The following is a 17782-nucleotide window of genomic DNA, read 5'->3' as shown; positions in this document are numbered from 1 at the left end:
GTATTGAGTTTTTAATTTCAACATTTGCATTTTACTTTCAAATTATATACAGGCGAGACATATCTATGTGTCAACAGTTTATTTACTGTAACATGGCTGTTTCTGAGTCATTTCCATGATTAATGGCTATAAAAGAAGCAAATTTGAAGTTTACCAATGCTAAACTCCTGGACGGATTTTTCAATTTTTATTTTTTTGTTTATTTTCTTTAATTTATATTATTTTTAGGGTGTGTTAAATTGATGAACTCTTCACATTAAGCCACATTTGTGTATGTAATACAAGCTTTAATTCATGCTTATTCTATGCATATGTTTGTTTGTAGTTTTCATACCAATATGCCTCTCTGAGATCGTGTCTCTCTCCGAGACCGTTTATTGTCGTATAAAACTATTTTCTGGTTTTTCTCAAAATTATCTGTATTAGATATACTTGTTAAATGATAGCCATACACGGTTTGGTACAAGGATTTTTTTTGCGATCATTTCGCCTAGAAAGAGTTATTCTGATTGAAGCCTTTAGATTTATATCGTCAACTGATAAAGCAAGCCAATATATTACATGACCAATCGTTCGATATCCCAATGCAAATATGGACACTTATCTTATCATATTAAGTCTGACTGATAAAAATATAAACAAATTCACACATGTATCATCTAATGAGGTCAGTACTTCCGACATACACATAGAAGGGAAGACAACAATTGAAATGTTACTATAGGAGGTAAGAAAGCTTTGTTATTATAACTTGGGAATGGTAAATATCTTAAAAGATGGTTTTATCATGAACCTTTGGTAGCACATTACATACTAAACTGTGAACTGGCAGTTCTTTGTCTAAACTGTAGAGTAAGTTTGTTACTTTTGCATCAATTAACACGTCTCTATAACCCATCAAATTTCTTTAAAACATTTCGAATGTCTCTCTAACCCACCGATCGTCTCTGTAACCCACCGAAATTCTCTGTTACCCATTGAACGTCTCTATAACCCATCGAACGTCTTTAAAACATTTACGTCTCTGTAACCCATCGAACGTTTATGTTACCCATTGAACGTCTCTGTAACCCACTGAACGTCTCTGTAATCCACCGTACGTCCTATAACCCAACGAACGTCTTTATAACATATCGAACGTCTCGGTAACCCTCCTAACGTCTCTATAATCCATCGAACGACGACCCTGGAAATGGGCCCTACCTTTTCTGGTTAAAAAAAGGAAACTATTATATGATACTATAAATGGTTTACAAACGTTTAAAAAAGCTTAGAAAACAATGTGATTTTTAATTTACTTCTGAAACTGAGTTTGGAAAATAAAATGCCTAATTAGTTATATTAACTACTACAAAAATATACTCAACAATAAAAGAAACGCACCGCCCAAAATAATTTCTTGCAAGTAAAAATTTATATTTGAATGGTCGTTTTTTAAAAAAGTGTTAGAAATATTAAGTAAATTTTTTACAAAATTTCTGCAGTAGTAACATCAAATTCTGTGAAAATTTCCTTTTTGACACAACTCAAAATACTACATTTTCAACCGATAAATGCCGCAAAATTGTGGAAACTAAAGTTTCATGTATCTTTATACCTGTAAACCACGAATACGACTTTGATATTTATTTTCTTAACCGATTTTTTTAATGATCAACTTAAAGTTGATTTAGTTTTAGTTTAAACATATTTTATTTGCTCATGGCAAAAAGGATCAGACACAAGTAAAACATACTTATAAAGCCTTTTCCACACTACAATATATATAACAATGACAATTGAATGTGAGCATGCATTAACATAAATATTACTAAACTATACTGAAATAAGGAAAGGGGATGAAGAAAGAACGACAGAGATTAGGATAATGATGATAATTATGATGATGTGCGTTTTACCAATGTTGATATTATACTACGAGGAATCTTTTTGATCTCTTTATAAAATTGAATACTTGTTTAACAATTTGCGTATTTTGATCATAGGAAAGAGTTTCTTTTCCAAAAACCAATAGTTTTAAGTCCAAATTGCTGCCTTCGGGAAACCAGCTGAGACTATTAAACAGAATAGCCCTTTCATTTAAATAGAAAGGACAATCAAAGAAAAAATGGTGCATGTCCTCAATATCAAAACCACATTTACATGTTGGATCAGATATAATGTTAGCTCTAAACAAGTCACAATTCAAGAAAGATGCCGAACATCTAAATTGGGTTGATTATATTCAATTTTCTAGGACCATATAAATAATGTTGAGATTGATTCTCATTTCGAACGCAGTGGTTTTTTAATTCTACTTTGAATTTTGATAATGAGTCTACATTTCGAACTGACATGTTCAGATTATTCCAAAGTTTAATTGTTGAGGGGATAAATGATTGGGAAGTCAGTGTCAGCCTGCAAAATGGTAAAATAATATCTTGTCCATTTCGCAAGGGATATTGTGTTGTACTTTGAATTTTAGGGGGCGCAATGCTACATTAATATTCAGGGGCATTATTATTCTGAATTTTATAAAACAATTGTAGTTTTCTTCTTTTTGATCGTTCCTCTAAAGTTTTCCAACCAACCTCTTTTAAGACAGTCTCAGATTGTGTAAAAACAGGTAACTTATAAAGTTGATTCATCTCAGACTTTTGATTTGGTGACTTTTTTGGATGACAACCACATTGTTTGCACTAAAACGAAAGTTTCTCTGTAAATCGTGGATTATATTCAAGGTTATGCTTAAAAAACATTAGACTTTTTTTTCAATTTTTTATCAAAAACAAGAAATTATGAAACTACTATGTATCGAAAGGGGTGGTGCCTTATTTACGTCGCTGAGCATAGAATGAATATTTGTCTCACTACGTTTTCATTCCTGTTATCTTTGTGTGCGTATTTTTTTTAAACACATGGCTTGTATACAATTTTTGTCGTGTATGAAAGGAATGTTTGAGAAGTTGAACCACAAAAGACAAATATATCCATATCAAATATTTTCCCATTAAAACGGAATATATTATATACATTTAACTAAACATATTTCAGATTAACAAAAAAAAATACATCAACTCTTTCATTTCTGGCAAAAAAATAAAGACATGTAGTTAGTAACAGAACAAAAGAAAAGAGAAGAAAATAACTTTCAGAACTCGATATTCTATTTCACAAGCAAAACTAACCGTGTATAGGCAATGTAATTGTGTCAAGTATGAGATAGAAAACCATTACAACAACAATCCATTTTTTTTCCATGTTTCCTGATATTATTTTGTTTAATCATTTTTATCGCCAGGAAACCATAGTAAATCTTAAACATTGTTATCATCATTTCCGGATTTTTCAGAACCCCTGTTAAGATAACTCAACAACTTAAGACGTCACTTTAAAATGGTAACAAATCTGAAAAAAAAAATCCTGTAGGATGGAGTCGACAAGTTTTGTTTTTCGTCTGTTACAAAATACGGTCAATCTCATTCTTAAACATTTTTTTCAACTTTATAAAAATACAAAATTAATGTAAAACTATTCAAAAGAGAAAACTAACGGACTGATTTATGTACAAAACAATAAAAAAAAATACAAGTATGATATACAACAACAAACGATAACTACTGATTTGCAGGCTCCTGACTTAGGACCGGTTGACGTTGAAAAGGGTTTAACTCATCAGATTGATACAAAGCAAAAACAACTAACAGATATGAGAGTACTCGCAGTTACTGAAAGCTAGTTCAAAGCAATTACAACTTATAAAAATAGTGTTCGAAGACTAAAATATCAATCAGTACACATCCAACATGGATTTAGTGTAAAGAAGACGTCATTAACAGTCAGAGAAAAATACGACACTGTGCATTGCCAAAATATAGGCATCATCAGATTGTTGGACCGTGTATGCGCATATGTGTGTAGCAATAATTTTTAGTTGGGTTTTAATTTATCAATAGCAAAATCAATATTTATACCGATAAAAACAAAATATTTAAAGATTTAATTACAGTATCGAATTGTTAACCTTTTAAAATAAGTGTATATACAGGATCGATAAGTTTACCCGGATCGTATTTAAATTTACGGGCATGGTAAACAACATCACTGTAAAAATTAGGTTGTGCTATCCCGTTTATAATACGTTTTCCAACAGGTCTTCAGTTATGTTACGTTTACTTTTCTTACTTAGAATATTAAGGATGGGGAGATTTGTCAACGGCAATCAAATGAGTTGCTTGGTTTTACATTTATACTCTTTGTTTAATTCTTGAATATTCGCGATTAATTGGATCAAGCAAGGAGGTTATATGAGATAACCTCCTTGGATCAAGTATGAAATACGGTATTGTAGTCCACGTGGAAGGATACAAATTTTTATATGAGGGATTCGGTTCTTATCTATTCTAGACTAAAGACACGAATCAGCTCTACTAATTGCTTATTGAAAAATTGATTTTTTCTATCTTGAAATAAATTAAAGTTTATGAGTGGTTCGGTTTTTATCTGATTAAAATTAAACAAGTTGTCATGTAGACAAGTAAATAGGTCGACAAGTTTGCTGGTCGACAGGTCGACAGATTGACTGGCCTATTAATATTAATATTAGGGCTAAATTAAAGGGTTAGGATTAAAGTTTAGGTTATGGGATAATGTAATGGAATAGGGTTATGGTTAGGGTTAAGGCTTCGGGTTAAGTTTACTGCAAGGATTAGGATTAGGGTTAGGGTTAGGTGTAGGGTTAGGGTTATGGTTAGAGTAAGGGGTAATGTTTGTGGTACGGGTTAGCATAAGGGTTGGGTTTTGGTTTGCTATCAAAATTCTAAAAGATAAAACGAATTGATATATGAAATAATTGATATGTGTACTGCCGACCTGTCGACTTGCTGATATACCAACATGTTTACAAGAATAATTTTGTGACCTGTAGACTTGCTGACACATAGACTTGTTGACCAAAATAATTGTAGAACTTAAAACTAGTTAAAATGTAGACTATTTAAATGGTGCATGTCCTTTTGAACCGCTGACTTGTTGACCTGTTGACTTGCTGAACAAAATATATGGTAATTTATGTTGTTTTTTTATGACCTGTTGAACCTGTTCTTTATTGTGAATCAAGCGTTTATTTTGAAAGCAAGAGAAGTTTTGAAGGCGCAGTAATTTGTGTTGCCTCGTCGTACCAATTAAAAAACAAATGCCAGAACTACATAAACGTATACTAAAATGTTTAAATATCCTTTGAATAACTCGGAATAAATTTTACAGCATATGTATATAAACGAATTGATTAATGAAATAGTTGATATATGTACTGTTACAGCATATGTATATAAACAAGCCGGATCTACTATCCGTAATTAAATTTGGGCCAATTAATTATGTATAATGGGCTAGCATTTAATTTCTTAAATATTTTGATGAAGTGTATTCTTGTGCCTAGTTCACACGTACATTTAATTCGAATTGAATTCGAATCGAATGCGAATCGAATTCGCTAATCTCGTTCACACACTCTTCCTTTTTAATTCGAATTGATTCGAATTCGCTAATTCGCATTAACCAATTCGCATTAGAAATCCGTTTTTGTTGATACGAATTAAAAGTTAACGTCGTTCGGACAGTAAAGCAAAATTGACGCGTATTGCAATTCGAATTAGAATTAACGTTTGGACGTAAAACGATTCGAATGCGAATTAAACTAATTCGAAATAGTTAATGCGAATCGAATTCGAATTACGTGTGAACGCAGCATAGTTTTATCAATAACAAATTTTAATGTTTTTGTTTGAAATATTTCAGTTTTTCTTTCATCGGAATTGATTATTACATTACATCCCTGGGCATCTCAATCTTGCCTTGTTTCCTTACATCCATCCATTGTTGTCTTTTTTATGATTTTAATCTATTAGTATCATATTTTATAAGCTTATTTTCAACGTATTTCAAGGTTCCAACTCCCTCAAGCAAAATTGTCCTTAAAGGATTTTGGCTATTCTTAATAGGTCCCTTTTGGTCATAATTTTATAATTTCTCACGTATTCAGGCATTCTGATCATACCACATCTCCCTATTTTTATATCTATCCATTATTGGCTTCAATGTTTTTAGTTTGAGCATTCTTGGTAATAGGTTAATCAAGAAAAGCGTTCCGGACGTATACAATTTATTAAATGTTATTTTTATTTACTTGATATAAGAGTCAAAATTATTTATGTCTCTCAATTATATATAAAAAATAAACTATTGTAATAAATTACTTTGCTCATCATGGGCCCTGTAATTGGAATAAAAATATCTTTATCTTTGTACGTATTTTGTATTTGCCATTAAAAGATTTGATATGCTTTTTTTAATACCATGTCAAAATTGTAACAAATGTAGAAATAAAGAAATGTGGTATGATTACTAATTAGACAACTATCCACTAGAGATCAAATGACGAGTATTTAAACGACTAAAGTTTAGTTACAGAGCAACTCTTTAAGCGCCAGCATAAATATGAAAATGACCGTCTGTTAATCAATTACCAAAATATTCGGTTTATTGTGCTTAGTTATAACGATTTCAGTGGTTAAAGCGAAAAGTGATTTATACTCTTACATATTTGACCTTTAGACCAGGCATTTTGTATTTATTAATATTTACCATTCAGGAAATATGATTTATTACTACTTGAAGTAAGCATATGGATAAAGTTTATAGTTCATCACAGAGTAAACATTTGATTTGATTAAATAGGTAATTGAAACGTGTGGATCTCATGAACCATTGGTAATTAAAGGATTTATTTCAACAATGCACATATAATTTAATTCTATGTAGATAAATATGAAATATACAACTTAAACAAACAAAGTCATCATGGTCACATGATTCACAATCTCCTAATAAAAGATAAAAGAAACACGAACACGAACACAAAACAACAGATCAAACTTAAAACTTTAGTGGTTAGTGTTTTTCCATCTGTTGAGTATAAAAAAAATAGTGGTTAGTGTTATCCCCGTCTGTTGAGCAATACAAACCTTAGTGATTAGTCTATTCCCTGTCTGTTGAGTAACACACACTTTAGTGGTTAGTGTTTTCCTCGTCTGTTGAGTAATACAAAAAAAAAAAAAGAGGTAATACCAGTCTCCCTTGTTATTAATTAATTCGCAGAGTAAACATGTTAAACCCTTCTTGATTTAATATGAATAGTCTATATTATTTACTAACACATTTTTCAATAAAATTTACATATGTAGTAAAATTAAAATGGTATTCAGTGCTACATATTGCTATTGAATACTATATATTTTCTGATTGAAGGCTACAAAGATGTAATAATTTCATTTGTTTTCTGGTATTTTGTACGATTTCTTTTAAATTACATGATTTTTTACTTGACATTTGTCGTAATTCAGTATTTAGAAGGTATATTTTATTTTGAACCATTTTTTTTGCTTGTAAATACAAAAATGCTGAGAATGTTTCGCGTTTTTGTTTGAATTCTTTTCATTGGAAACTTTTTGTACCCGATAAAATGTAAACAAATCTCGTTAATTACTTGGGTAAATTTGATGAAGTTTTCTTTTCTATGAGCCATTCCATCATTAAATCAAAAGAAAAGTATCAAATTCATTTTTTTTTAAATCTATATTAAGCTTTTCATGCTATAATACTGGGGAGAGATGCATCGTTTCAAATTAACGAATGTAAATCTAAATTAGGAATAAAGAATAAAGAATAAAGAATATTAAGATGAATTCTTTTAAACATATTCCGCTATTTATTTAAGTTCAAAACATCCACAGAGATACCGGAATAATTGTAAAAGATAATATGCTGGGATCCGAATGAGACACCGATGTTTACATGGGTAATTAATATATATGAATTAATTAAAGACCTATATAAGTAATTGTCAAAACTATCAAAGTTTAAAGATACAGCTAACATTATATTCCTCGCTATCAAGACGCTAGCAACCAATTAAACAGCTGCATCTAATTAAGCGCACAGACGACAAAAGTCTTCGTGGAGAATATTATATAAATAACACATAGCTGAGAGGGTGATAGAGCATATTGTTACCCCTAGAAAACATTGTCAACAGAGCCAAGGTTGACAATGTCCTTTTCGTGGGGTAGCAATCTGCTCTATCACCCTCTCAGCTATATGTTATTAAATTTATTATACTGAATGTTCTGTTTTTACTGTCATATAAATTTCAAATTCAAAGTAATAAACTTCGACGTCTTGTACATAGTTCGACCATCCGTATTCAATAAAGCACACAATTGATCAAGCGTCTCCTTGAAGGGTAATAGAGTATTTGCCATGGGATAGTATATAAATAACACATAGCTGAGAGGGTGATAGAGCAGATTGTTACCCCGAGAAAACATTGTCAAATGAGGCAAAGCCAAGGTTGACAATGCTTTTTCGAGGGGTACCAATCTGCTATATCACCCTCTCAGCTATGTGTTATTGAATTTATTATACTGAATGTCCTATCATTATTGTCTTTTACTGTTGAATTTTAAAATTAAATTATTTTACTAAGACGTCACGTAGACGGTACACAACAACGTTACATGTATTAGAAAGATACATCAGATAAACAGAAGTGAAGCAAGATTTTTTTTTTTATTTTGACAGTCTATGACTGAAAAGTTCTGAGCCAAAACGTAGAACTTGAGCATTGTCTTTAATTATTTGATGTAAATTCAAATCATTGTCCTTTAAATTATCGATTTCTGATTGGTCTGCACGAGAGGGTGACATTAAAAAAATTGTCTCCCGCTCAGCCATGGGATAGAGTAAATTATCTCCCTCGAATTAGCCAATCAAAATCGGGCATTTTAACGTGAAGTATAATAAAATAAATTATACTCCGTCGTATTAACCAATCAAAAAATAGCATTTTGACATGAAGTATATTATATAAAAAAGCTTATTCCTCATGACAGAGAGGATAACCAAGGCATATTCTTGCATAATACCTCGGCAATATTGAAATATGAACACAATTCACCCGATTTAAGAAAATTGATGAAAAGTGGTGATACTTGGTACTAGTATTTAATTAGGAGCAGAAAATATTTCCACGTCTTAATCATGCTCTACCCAACTCAGATATAGTCCTGTTTCTTAACCATATTTAGACATATCGTGTCTTATGAGTCTTTTATTTGACCTCTTTCTTAATTACCCTTTTAATGACATTTGTATATATATTGTTTCAAGTATGGACTATAATTTCTTTGCTCATTATACTGATACATGTACATAGAATACACGGTTAATTTATTTCAATTATACACGTTATCAGATTTTTTTCGTACATATCATGATATCTCAGTGTACGGACCAGCGTATGACCCCTGATACGGTCTTTCAAACCTTTTGTTGTTGCATTTTATATATATAGTTGTAGTGAATGTATTTGGAATTTAGTTTGCCCGAGTTTAACTCGTTTTTGTTTTTTTTTCCTAAGAAAGAGAAATTTTGATAATTTTATAGCATTATTACAACTTATTTTACAGTTATTTTTATGATTTCGATGGCAATGTTACACATATCATAATATTTTTGTTTATTTATTCATAATAAATCCATAAATCCGTTGTCATTTAGTTGATGTTGGAGAGTAGGTAAATATAATATAAATCATATATCAGATATTATTGAAAATATTGAGATTTATGGCCTGAATATGCGTCAATGAGATGACATCATTAAATTGTGTAGTAAAATAAATACGTCCGCAAATCTCTAAGTACCATTTATGACGAAATATATCAAAAATACCCTACCTACCCTTTTATTTCAAAGAATCTGTCAATATGTCAACGTATATTTGTTCAACCTAACAGAAGATTAACGGGAAACTTTGTTTTAAAGATGTCATAATATCTGTTACTGTTGGAAAAAATATTCTATACCCTTTTATTTGTTCCAGTGGAAAAAATATTACAGAATAGTTCTTCCATTTGAAACTTAAATTACTAAGTAACTTCTGTTCTATGACAAAATAGCTAAACATTGTGATTTAAATACTTACAGTAAAAATATACAATTCAGTGTGGTACATTTTATTATTATTCTGTTTTTGCGCATTACACGATCAGTCACATATGATGATTTTATTATTAGTGAAATATTTGAAAAAGGAAACAGTAGATTAAGTATGCAAGAGGCACCGTGGTCCAGGAATAGTTATAGTAGGAACTCAGTATCACAAGAGTAACAGAAGTATTCAATCAGAAGTTCAGCTGACTACTAGAAATTTGTTCCCTTATTACTTCGATATACCGTGATGGGCTCCGAAAAAAATATACAAGCTTTGCTTTATTATAGGATACTTCAATATACTGTGGTGGTCTTCGAAAAAAAAACTATACAAGCTTTTTTATTACTGGAGACTTCGATATGCCGTGGTGGCTCCGAAATAAAATATACAAGCTTGGCTATTAATGGAGAGTTCGATATTCCGTGGTGGGCTCCAAAAAAAAGCTTGGCTATTAATGGAGACTTCGATATACTGGGGTGGGCTCCGAAAAACGATACAAGCTTAGCTCTTAATGGAGACTATGTGGCAACGTAGGTAAAATCATTAAGTTAAATTCTTGTCGATAGTTAACAAAAAAGATGTTCTTGTTTTCATTATCTATGTGGTTTGGCACCCGCTAAGACCGGTATTGGTATTTGCAATACTGACTACATTATAAAAAAAAACCCACAGTATTCCTAAGTTTCTGATATATGGCTATCTATTATACCCTGTTTGGTATTAAACTTCAAAAAACTTTGTGCCTGAGCATTTTTCTCTGCTTTTATTGTTTACAAATCATTAGTTAGATTTCATAGTTTTCTAATCTCATAATTTGCATAGTAACTGTCCACTGGTAGTTTACCTACCGATTTGTTATTTAATAAAAATCAAAATATACCACACTTTGTTTCGATGGAAATGATACATAGTTTCTGGAACGCAAAAAAACAATAGCTGGAAATAAAAAATGTAAAATACTCGAGAACGAGGAACTTAGAAGGCTGGTTAATACTATTTCTTATCACTTTTTCTAAGGAACTTTCATGCCTGAAAAAAGTACACACATGTAATCAACTTTTTTTCCAATATTATCTTTTAATTTGAGTACAATCTACTATCGTCTATTTTTCCTCGTATCGACAATACTGTGTTTCCAAGTGAGAAGCATATTTAATTCTTTAATCATTAACTGCATCAGGAATATAACGTTTGTTATGTATGTGTAGTATCAAATAAAAGAATATTTATTCATTATGAATTTACGCTGTTATGACCCAGTCCTAAAAAAGGAATTCAAAAAACATATAAGAAAGAAATTTAAAACAAAAATGCATAATGATTCATTGTATATGAGAGAGAGAGAGAGAGAGAGATTTAGCAAATATTTTGTTTTCGGATATGATGTTAACGACAAAAGGAAATAGAAAACCTTATGCACATGTTCAACAAACTTGAGTAGGACAGGATGAGGTTTAAGTTTGAGAGATGTGTGAATTTTAAGTGGTAAATATAAAACCGCGTAACCTTAACACATATTAAGTAAAAAGTACTTTAAAACAGATAAAATATATTTTGTTTGTTTTGGCTGTGAAGTTACATCAGGACAGGAATCGGGTTTAATCAATTAAACATATTTTTATGAAATGATGAATTGTAAAGTGATAATCCCCCCAAAAAAGTTGAAAATAAGAATTTTGTATTTAATAAATCCAGAATAAATTAAGTTATATAGGCATTAAAATACTATATAAACAAAATTACAAAATTTATGATTGCATAACGGAATGTTCTAATACCTTAAAATGCTATGCTCAATAGAAAAGATAAATACATATATGTTTAGTTTAAGCATGTACATTATATCAACCTTATAACTTAGATAAAGACATACATGATTATTTTAAGCCTGTACATTATTTCAAACTAAAAAATTACATTCGTTAAATACTCAAAAATTTCACAATATACAAATATTCAAATGAATACAGAAAAATGTGACTACATGCGATAACTACAGAATGACCAAAATCTAGTCGAACTTGCACATGGATCATGTGATTACTATAGTTTTTGCACCCTTGTTATTCTGTTGTGTAATCATGTCATTATAGTTTTTTACACCCTTGTTATTCTGTTTTGTGATCATGTCATTATAGTTTTTTACACCCTTGTTATTTTGTTTTGTGATCATGTCATTACGGTTGTTATCACACCTTAGTTATTCTGTTGTGTGGTCATGTGATTATGATTGTTATCACACCTTAGTTATTCTGTTGTGTGGTCATGTGATTATGATTGTTATCACAACTTTGTTATTCTGATTTGTGATCATGTGATTATGATTGTTATCACGCCCTTGTTATTCTGTTTTGTGATCATGTGATTATGATTGTTATCACACCTTAGTTATTCTGTTTTGTGGTCATGTCATTATGATTGTTATCACACCTTAGTTATTCTGTTTTGTGGTCATGTAATTATGATTGTTATCACACCTTTGTTATTCTGTTTTGTGGTCATGTGATTATGATTGTTATCACGCCCTTGTTATTCTGTTTTGTGGTTATGTCATTATGATTGTTATCACACCTTAGTTATTCTGTTTTGTGGTCATGTCATTATGATTGTTATCACGCCCTTGTTATTCTGTTTTGTGGTCATGTGATTATGATTGTTATCACACCTTTGTTATTCTGTTGTGTGGTCATGTGATTATGATTGTTATCACACCTTTGTTATTCTGTTTTGTGGTCATGTGATTATGATTGTTATCACAACTTTGTTATTCTGTTTTGTGGTCATGTCATTGGGATTGTTATCACACCTTTGTTAGTCTGGTAATATGTGACAACCCTTAGAACCCTTAAAACCGAAATGTCTTCTATTCTAAATGATTGTTACCAAAATTCAATTTGAATCTGCTTACAGTAGATGATAAACGTCCTGAAATTTATATCAGTTAAACAAAAAGAAAGAAGAGAAAAGAGAAAATTTCAGTATTAAAAATATAAAGGTGTTCAAGGTCATTTCCACATCATTTTCACAACAAGGTTTTTTCAAAACGTCTTTCAACCTTTAGTAAATTTCACAGTTCGGTCGTTGAAATATATGCAGATCTTGTAATGCTGGTCATTTTTGCCATATACGTTTCATCTTTTAATTTTGTTTTGAAATAATAGACAAAAATATGAAAATTAGCTAAAAATTGTCATGTATGTGCAATAACTTCTTTAATGAGTCATCTGGTAATTTTGGTGACATTAGGAAGAAGTGAGATCTTGGACATTTTGATCACTTTTGGTTTGTCAGATTTTCTCTTTCTACTATTGTTTTCAAGATAAAGACAATACGGCCCAAGAACTAGTATTGTTTAGGTTATGTAGTTCCGACAATTTGTTTTTATATTGATACGCCGAGACAACACAAATTACTGCGCTTTCCAAACTTTTCTTACTTTCAAAATAAACATTTGATTAACTATGGAGAAAATGTTCAGCAGGTCGTCTATTATAAAAAAACATCATAAATTCACATATATGTCGTTCAACAAGTCAACGGGTAAAGAAGTCAACTGGCCAACTGGGGCACACATTAAATAGTATAATTTTAACTAGTTTTATGTCTACAACAATTTGGTCAACAATTTTAAAAGTCTATATGTCAGCAAGTCAACAGGTCAAAAAATTACTCAATTAAACATGTTGATATATCAGAAAGACGACAAGACAGTAGACTATAAGATTGTCTTGATAAGCAGATCAACAGGTCGACAAGTCGACAATCTAGTTGTCAATGGTTATTTAGTAACGGATTTTAGAGGAAAAAAAGAGGGTGGACTAAACCAAAATGGTCCTGTCTCCAAGAACCTATGTTAAATTCCAATTAGTTCCAAGTTAACTACTTAACAGCAGCTATAACATAAATGAAGTGATATAACCAACACATTATCCACGAACAAAAACCGTCAGTTGAAATACATTAAAACGCATTTTGATATAGTTTATTCTAGCAAATTAATAGATTTATCAAGGCAGACCTTAAAAAGTAAAAGGCCAAAATCCAAAACTAATTACCTTCTCCTTGAAATTATGATTATTTGTTTATTTCTTGATTTCGACTTTGAATGTTAATATTGGATATAATGCATTATTTCGGAGAAGTATTATATAAATGAGGCACAGCTGAAAGGGTGAAAGAGCTGATTAATACCCTGAAAAAAACCGTTCGAGGCGAAGCCGAGGTTGACAGCATTATTTTGAAGAGTAGTAACCTGCTTTGGCTCCATCTCCCATATTTGTTATGCAATTTATTATACTGAAAATTTTTTAATATTGTTTTTCGAATAATGGATTTTTGCTATGCCATTTTTTTATAGATAAAAACTAAATGGAAACATACAATTAATTGTTACCGCCGAACTATTTGTAACACCAAAACGTTATCTTTGTATTAACACGAAAAAAACCCATCAAGAACCCCCCCCCCCCCCCCCACAAAAAAAAAACAAACAAAAAAGCAAACAAAACAACAACACAAAAAAAAAAACAAAAACAAAAACAAACAAAAACAAACAAAACAACAACACAAAAAACAAACAAACAAACAAACAAACAAACAAAAAACAAAACAAAAAAGGACAAAAAAAACCCAAAAAAACCTAGAGTAATAATTTAAAATTTTCAACTGCAGATTGATTTTATTTACATTTACTTACAGAGAGGTCAAAACATGGAAAATGAAGAAGAACATTATCCGTCCTACAATCATTGTGTCCATACTACTTGTTATATTTCTTACAATGGTGATGATGAAGGTTGATAGATCGAAAATGGTCACACAGTTTTTACCATTTAATCAGACAAACTTAGAACCAAAGAAACAGGTAGCTTCAGATACATCTCAGGATTCATGGAAAAATGCAAAAAGAAAGGAAACATATAAGGATGTATGGACAAATACAAATAGAAGTCTCACTGTTGTAACAGCATTTTTTAATCTCGGGAAATTTCCGAAAGGTTCATTTTCAAATATCAGAACACCGGAGTCATACAAGGTTTGGATGTCTGTGTACAAATATCTTAAAAATCCATTAATAATTTATACAGATTCCAAAAAGTTTGCCGATTTTTTTACAGAACTACGAAACAATTCAGCATTTACCACAAAAATAATAATATTCTCTAGAGATGACCTATGGACATTCCACATCAAACCACAAATAGCAAAACTTTATTCCAAACCGGGATACCCAAAGCACTATCCGAATACATACATACCGGATTACACATGTATGACTCATTCAAAGCTGACTCTGGTTGCAAAAGCAATTAATTCAAAACTACTGGCATCAGACTACTATTCTTGGATAGACTTAGGCTATTTCCGTGATATTTCTAGTCGTAAAAAATATTTCTATTTAGAAGTTCCTACTGATTTTGACAATTCCAAAGTTGGTGTCACTCAAGTATATAATGTACCTTTAAAGAAAGTTTCAGCAAGATCTATCATACTCGGAAATAAGAATTGGATAGGTGGTGGACTATTTTTAGGAAAACCAGACGTTTTAAAAAAGTTTGAATCTCAATATAAAGATAGAGTTTTGTATTATTTGTCACAGGAACTGATGAACGTAGAACAACATATTTTATATTCAATGTACACAGCTGAGGAGAGAAAGAAAAATCCCATTACCGTCGAAGTTCAACCATACCTACCAGGGAAACAAAAAGTTCTATCCGGTGATCCATGGTTTTATTTAGGATTTTTAATGTATAATGAAAACATCAACGCGTCATATCGGTCGTAAATAAACCAAATATCGTGGTATCTCTATGTAAGTGTTGCTTCGTGCATAACCATCCCAGGTCAAATGTTGTTGCTTGGTAAATTAAATCAACACATGATTGTTACCAAACTTTCATTTAAATCTGCTAACAGTACATAATAAACATCCTGAATTTATATCATTTTAACGGAAAGAAAGAAAAGAAAAGAGAAAATATTTATAGTAAAAATATAAAGATTAAGGCTATTTCCACATAATTTTCACAACAAGGGCATTTTAAAAACGTCTTTCAGCCTTTACTAAAATTCACAATTTTCAAATTCATGTTGTTGCATTAATTGAGTATCAAAAAATATTGTGACGTTTAACATATAAACAAATTTTCAGATTGTTCAGCAATACAATTTTGATAGGTTTTTAGCATTTATAAAGTGATTAGAAAAAAAGAATAAGAAGAACGGTCCATTCTAAAACCAAAATTATGTTGGAAGTAAAGCGATGAATTATAAGAATTCAGTGTAGTTCCAGATGCAACCCGGTGCTCAATTTTACAAAATAACTAGTGAAACATGCCTCAGATCCATAAGTTGTTTTCTCTGGCTTTGTTCTAATGTCGTACTGTTACACCACTGTGCCAGCTTAGGGGATGGTTTGGCGCCTGCAAACATATTTAATCCCTCCACATTCTGTATTTGCCTGTCCCAATTCAGGAGCCTGAAATTCTGTGGGTGTCGTTTGTTACTGGATAACATATTTGTTTTTCGTTTATTGTTTTGCGCATAAATCAGGCCGTTAGTTTTCTTGATTGAATCGTTTTACACTTGTCATTTCGGGGCCTTTATAGCTTTCTATGCGGTATGGGTTTTGCTCATTGTTGAAGGTCGTACGGTGACCTATAGTTGTTAACTTTATGCCATTTGGTCTCTGGTGGATAGTTGTCTTATTGGCAATCTTACCACGTCTTCTTATTTTTATATAAAATGAATTGTTTTGTGTTTATTGCTGATATTTTGGTTGCTTTTGCGTGCTTCGTATCGATCTATTGATTTTAGCCATTTGCACTTGATTTTTACAGTTTGTTCTTATGTTGTGCTGATACAAATGCACACCATTGGGCCAGGTTAGGAGGAGGGAGGAGTGCTAACAAACATGTTTTATCAACCACATATTGTATATGCCTGTCTGAAGTCAGGAGCCTGTAAGTCAGAGGTTGTCGTCGGTAAATGTCTGTCATGTTGGTTTTCTCGTTTGAATTGTTTTTCATTTTTCTAGTCTGGTTTTTTTTAGCGAACTATATGGTTTGGAATTTCTCATTGCTGAAGGCTGTACGGTGACCAATAATTGCTTACATCTACGTCATTTGAACTCTGGTGGATAGTTGTTTCATTGGCAATCATACCACATCTTTGAATTGTATTAATAAATAGCTTTCCTTCTGAACCGAGTTCAGTTTTGATTACGAATGTTCTTCTAAAAGATATTCAGGATAAATGGTAAACATTTGACAAAATATGTCCAAGTATCCGTTCTCGACAACTACAGGCATTTTCAAATTGGTCATCTGATTAGAAAATAATCACCAAAGATATCAGGCTTATCATTTGGTACGCTAGTCTACATCAGTGCACTCGAATCAAAACATTTGGACATTATACTGTTTGAACCTCAAAGTGCACATGGTAAGGTGTCATACTCAGAATTTTAGAAAAGATTAGAAGACATTTTTTTTGAGAATCAAATAAATTCAGGAGAAATTGGCTCTACCTCTTTGTAAGCTCAAATTACACCCAGAGAGGAGTCATTAAAGCCCCTATTTCGATTATAAATTTCAACATTTTAAATAAAAGTACCACAATGAATCATGATAGTTATAACAATTACTAGATACATCTATTTTTGAATATTTACTCATGTTATTGGTACTGAATTCACGTGGTACATACATTTGTATTGATCAATATTCTTTAAATAATGTAGCATTA

General features: G+C 31.2%; 1 protein-coding gene across 2 annotated transcripts; it reads left to right on the top strand.

The window, feature by feature from the left end:
* The first annotated feature begins 589 nt into the window (after positions 1–589).
* LOC127737864 (uncharacterized) lies at positions 590–15976 on the top strand. Of its 2 annotated transcripts, none has more exons than XM_052248815.1 (2): positions 590–727; positions 14732–15976. In XM_052248815.1, exon 2 carries the CDS (start codon positions 14751–14753, stop codon positions 15819–15821), a length of 1071 nt encoding a protein of 356 aa, XP_052104775.1. In that variant the 5' UTR covers positions 590–727; positions 14732–14750; the 3' UTR covers positions 15822–15976. The 2 variants fall into 2 exon arrangements, with proteins under 2 accessions (XP_052104775.1, XP_052104776.1); XM_052248816.1 differs by lacking the exon at positions 590–727 and adding an exon at positions 753–852.
* The last annotated feature ends 1806 nt before the right edge of the window (positions 15977–17782 follow it).

This window comes from Mytilus californianus, unplaced genomic scaffold, assembly GCF_021869535.1.
Source record: "Mytilus californianus isolate M0D057914Y unplaced genomic scaffold, xbMytCali1.0.p SCAF_4, whole genome shotgun sequence".
NCBI classification, from domain to species: Eukaryota; Metazoa; Mollusca; class Bivalvia; order Mytilida; family Mytilidae; genus Mytilus; species Mytilus californianus.
Note: the sequence above shows the minus strand (reverse complement) of the source record. Positions and strands in the feature narration are given on the sequence as shown.

What these genes read in the sequence shown, in the direction of transcription:
- LOC127737864 (XM_052248815.1), top strand. Translation starts at nt 14,751, where the DNA reads ATGAAGAAGAACATTATCCGTCCTACAATCATTGTGTCCATACTACTT.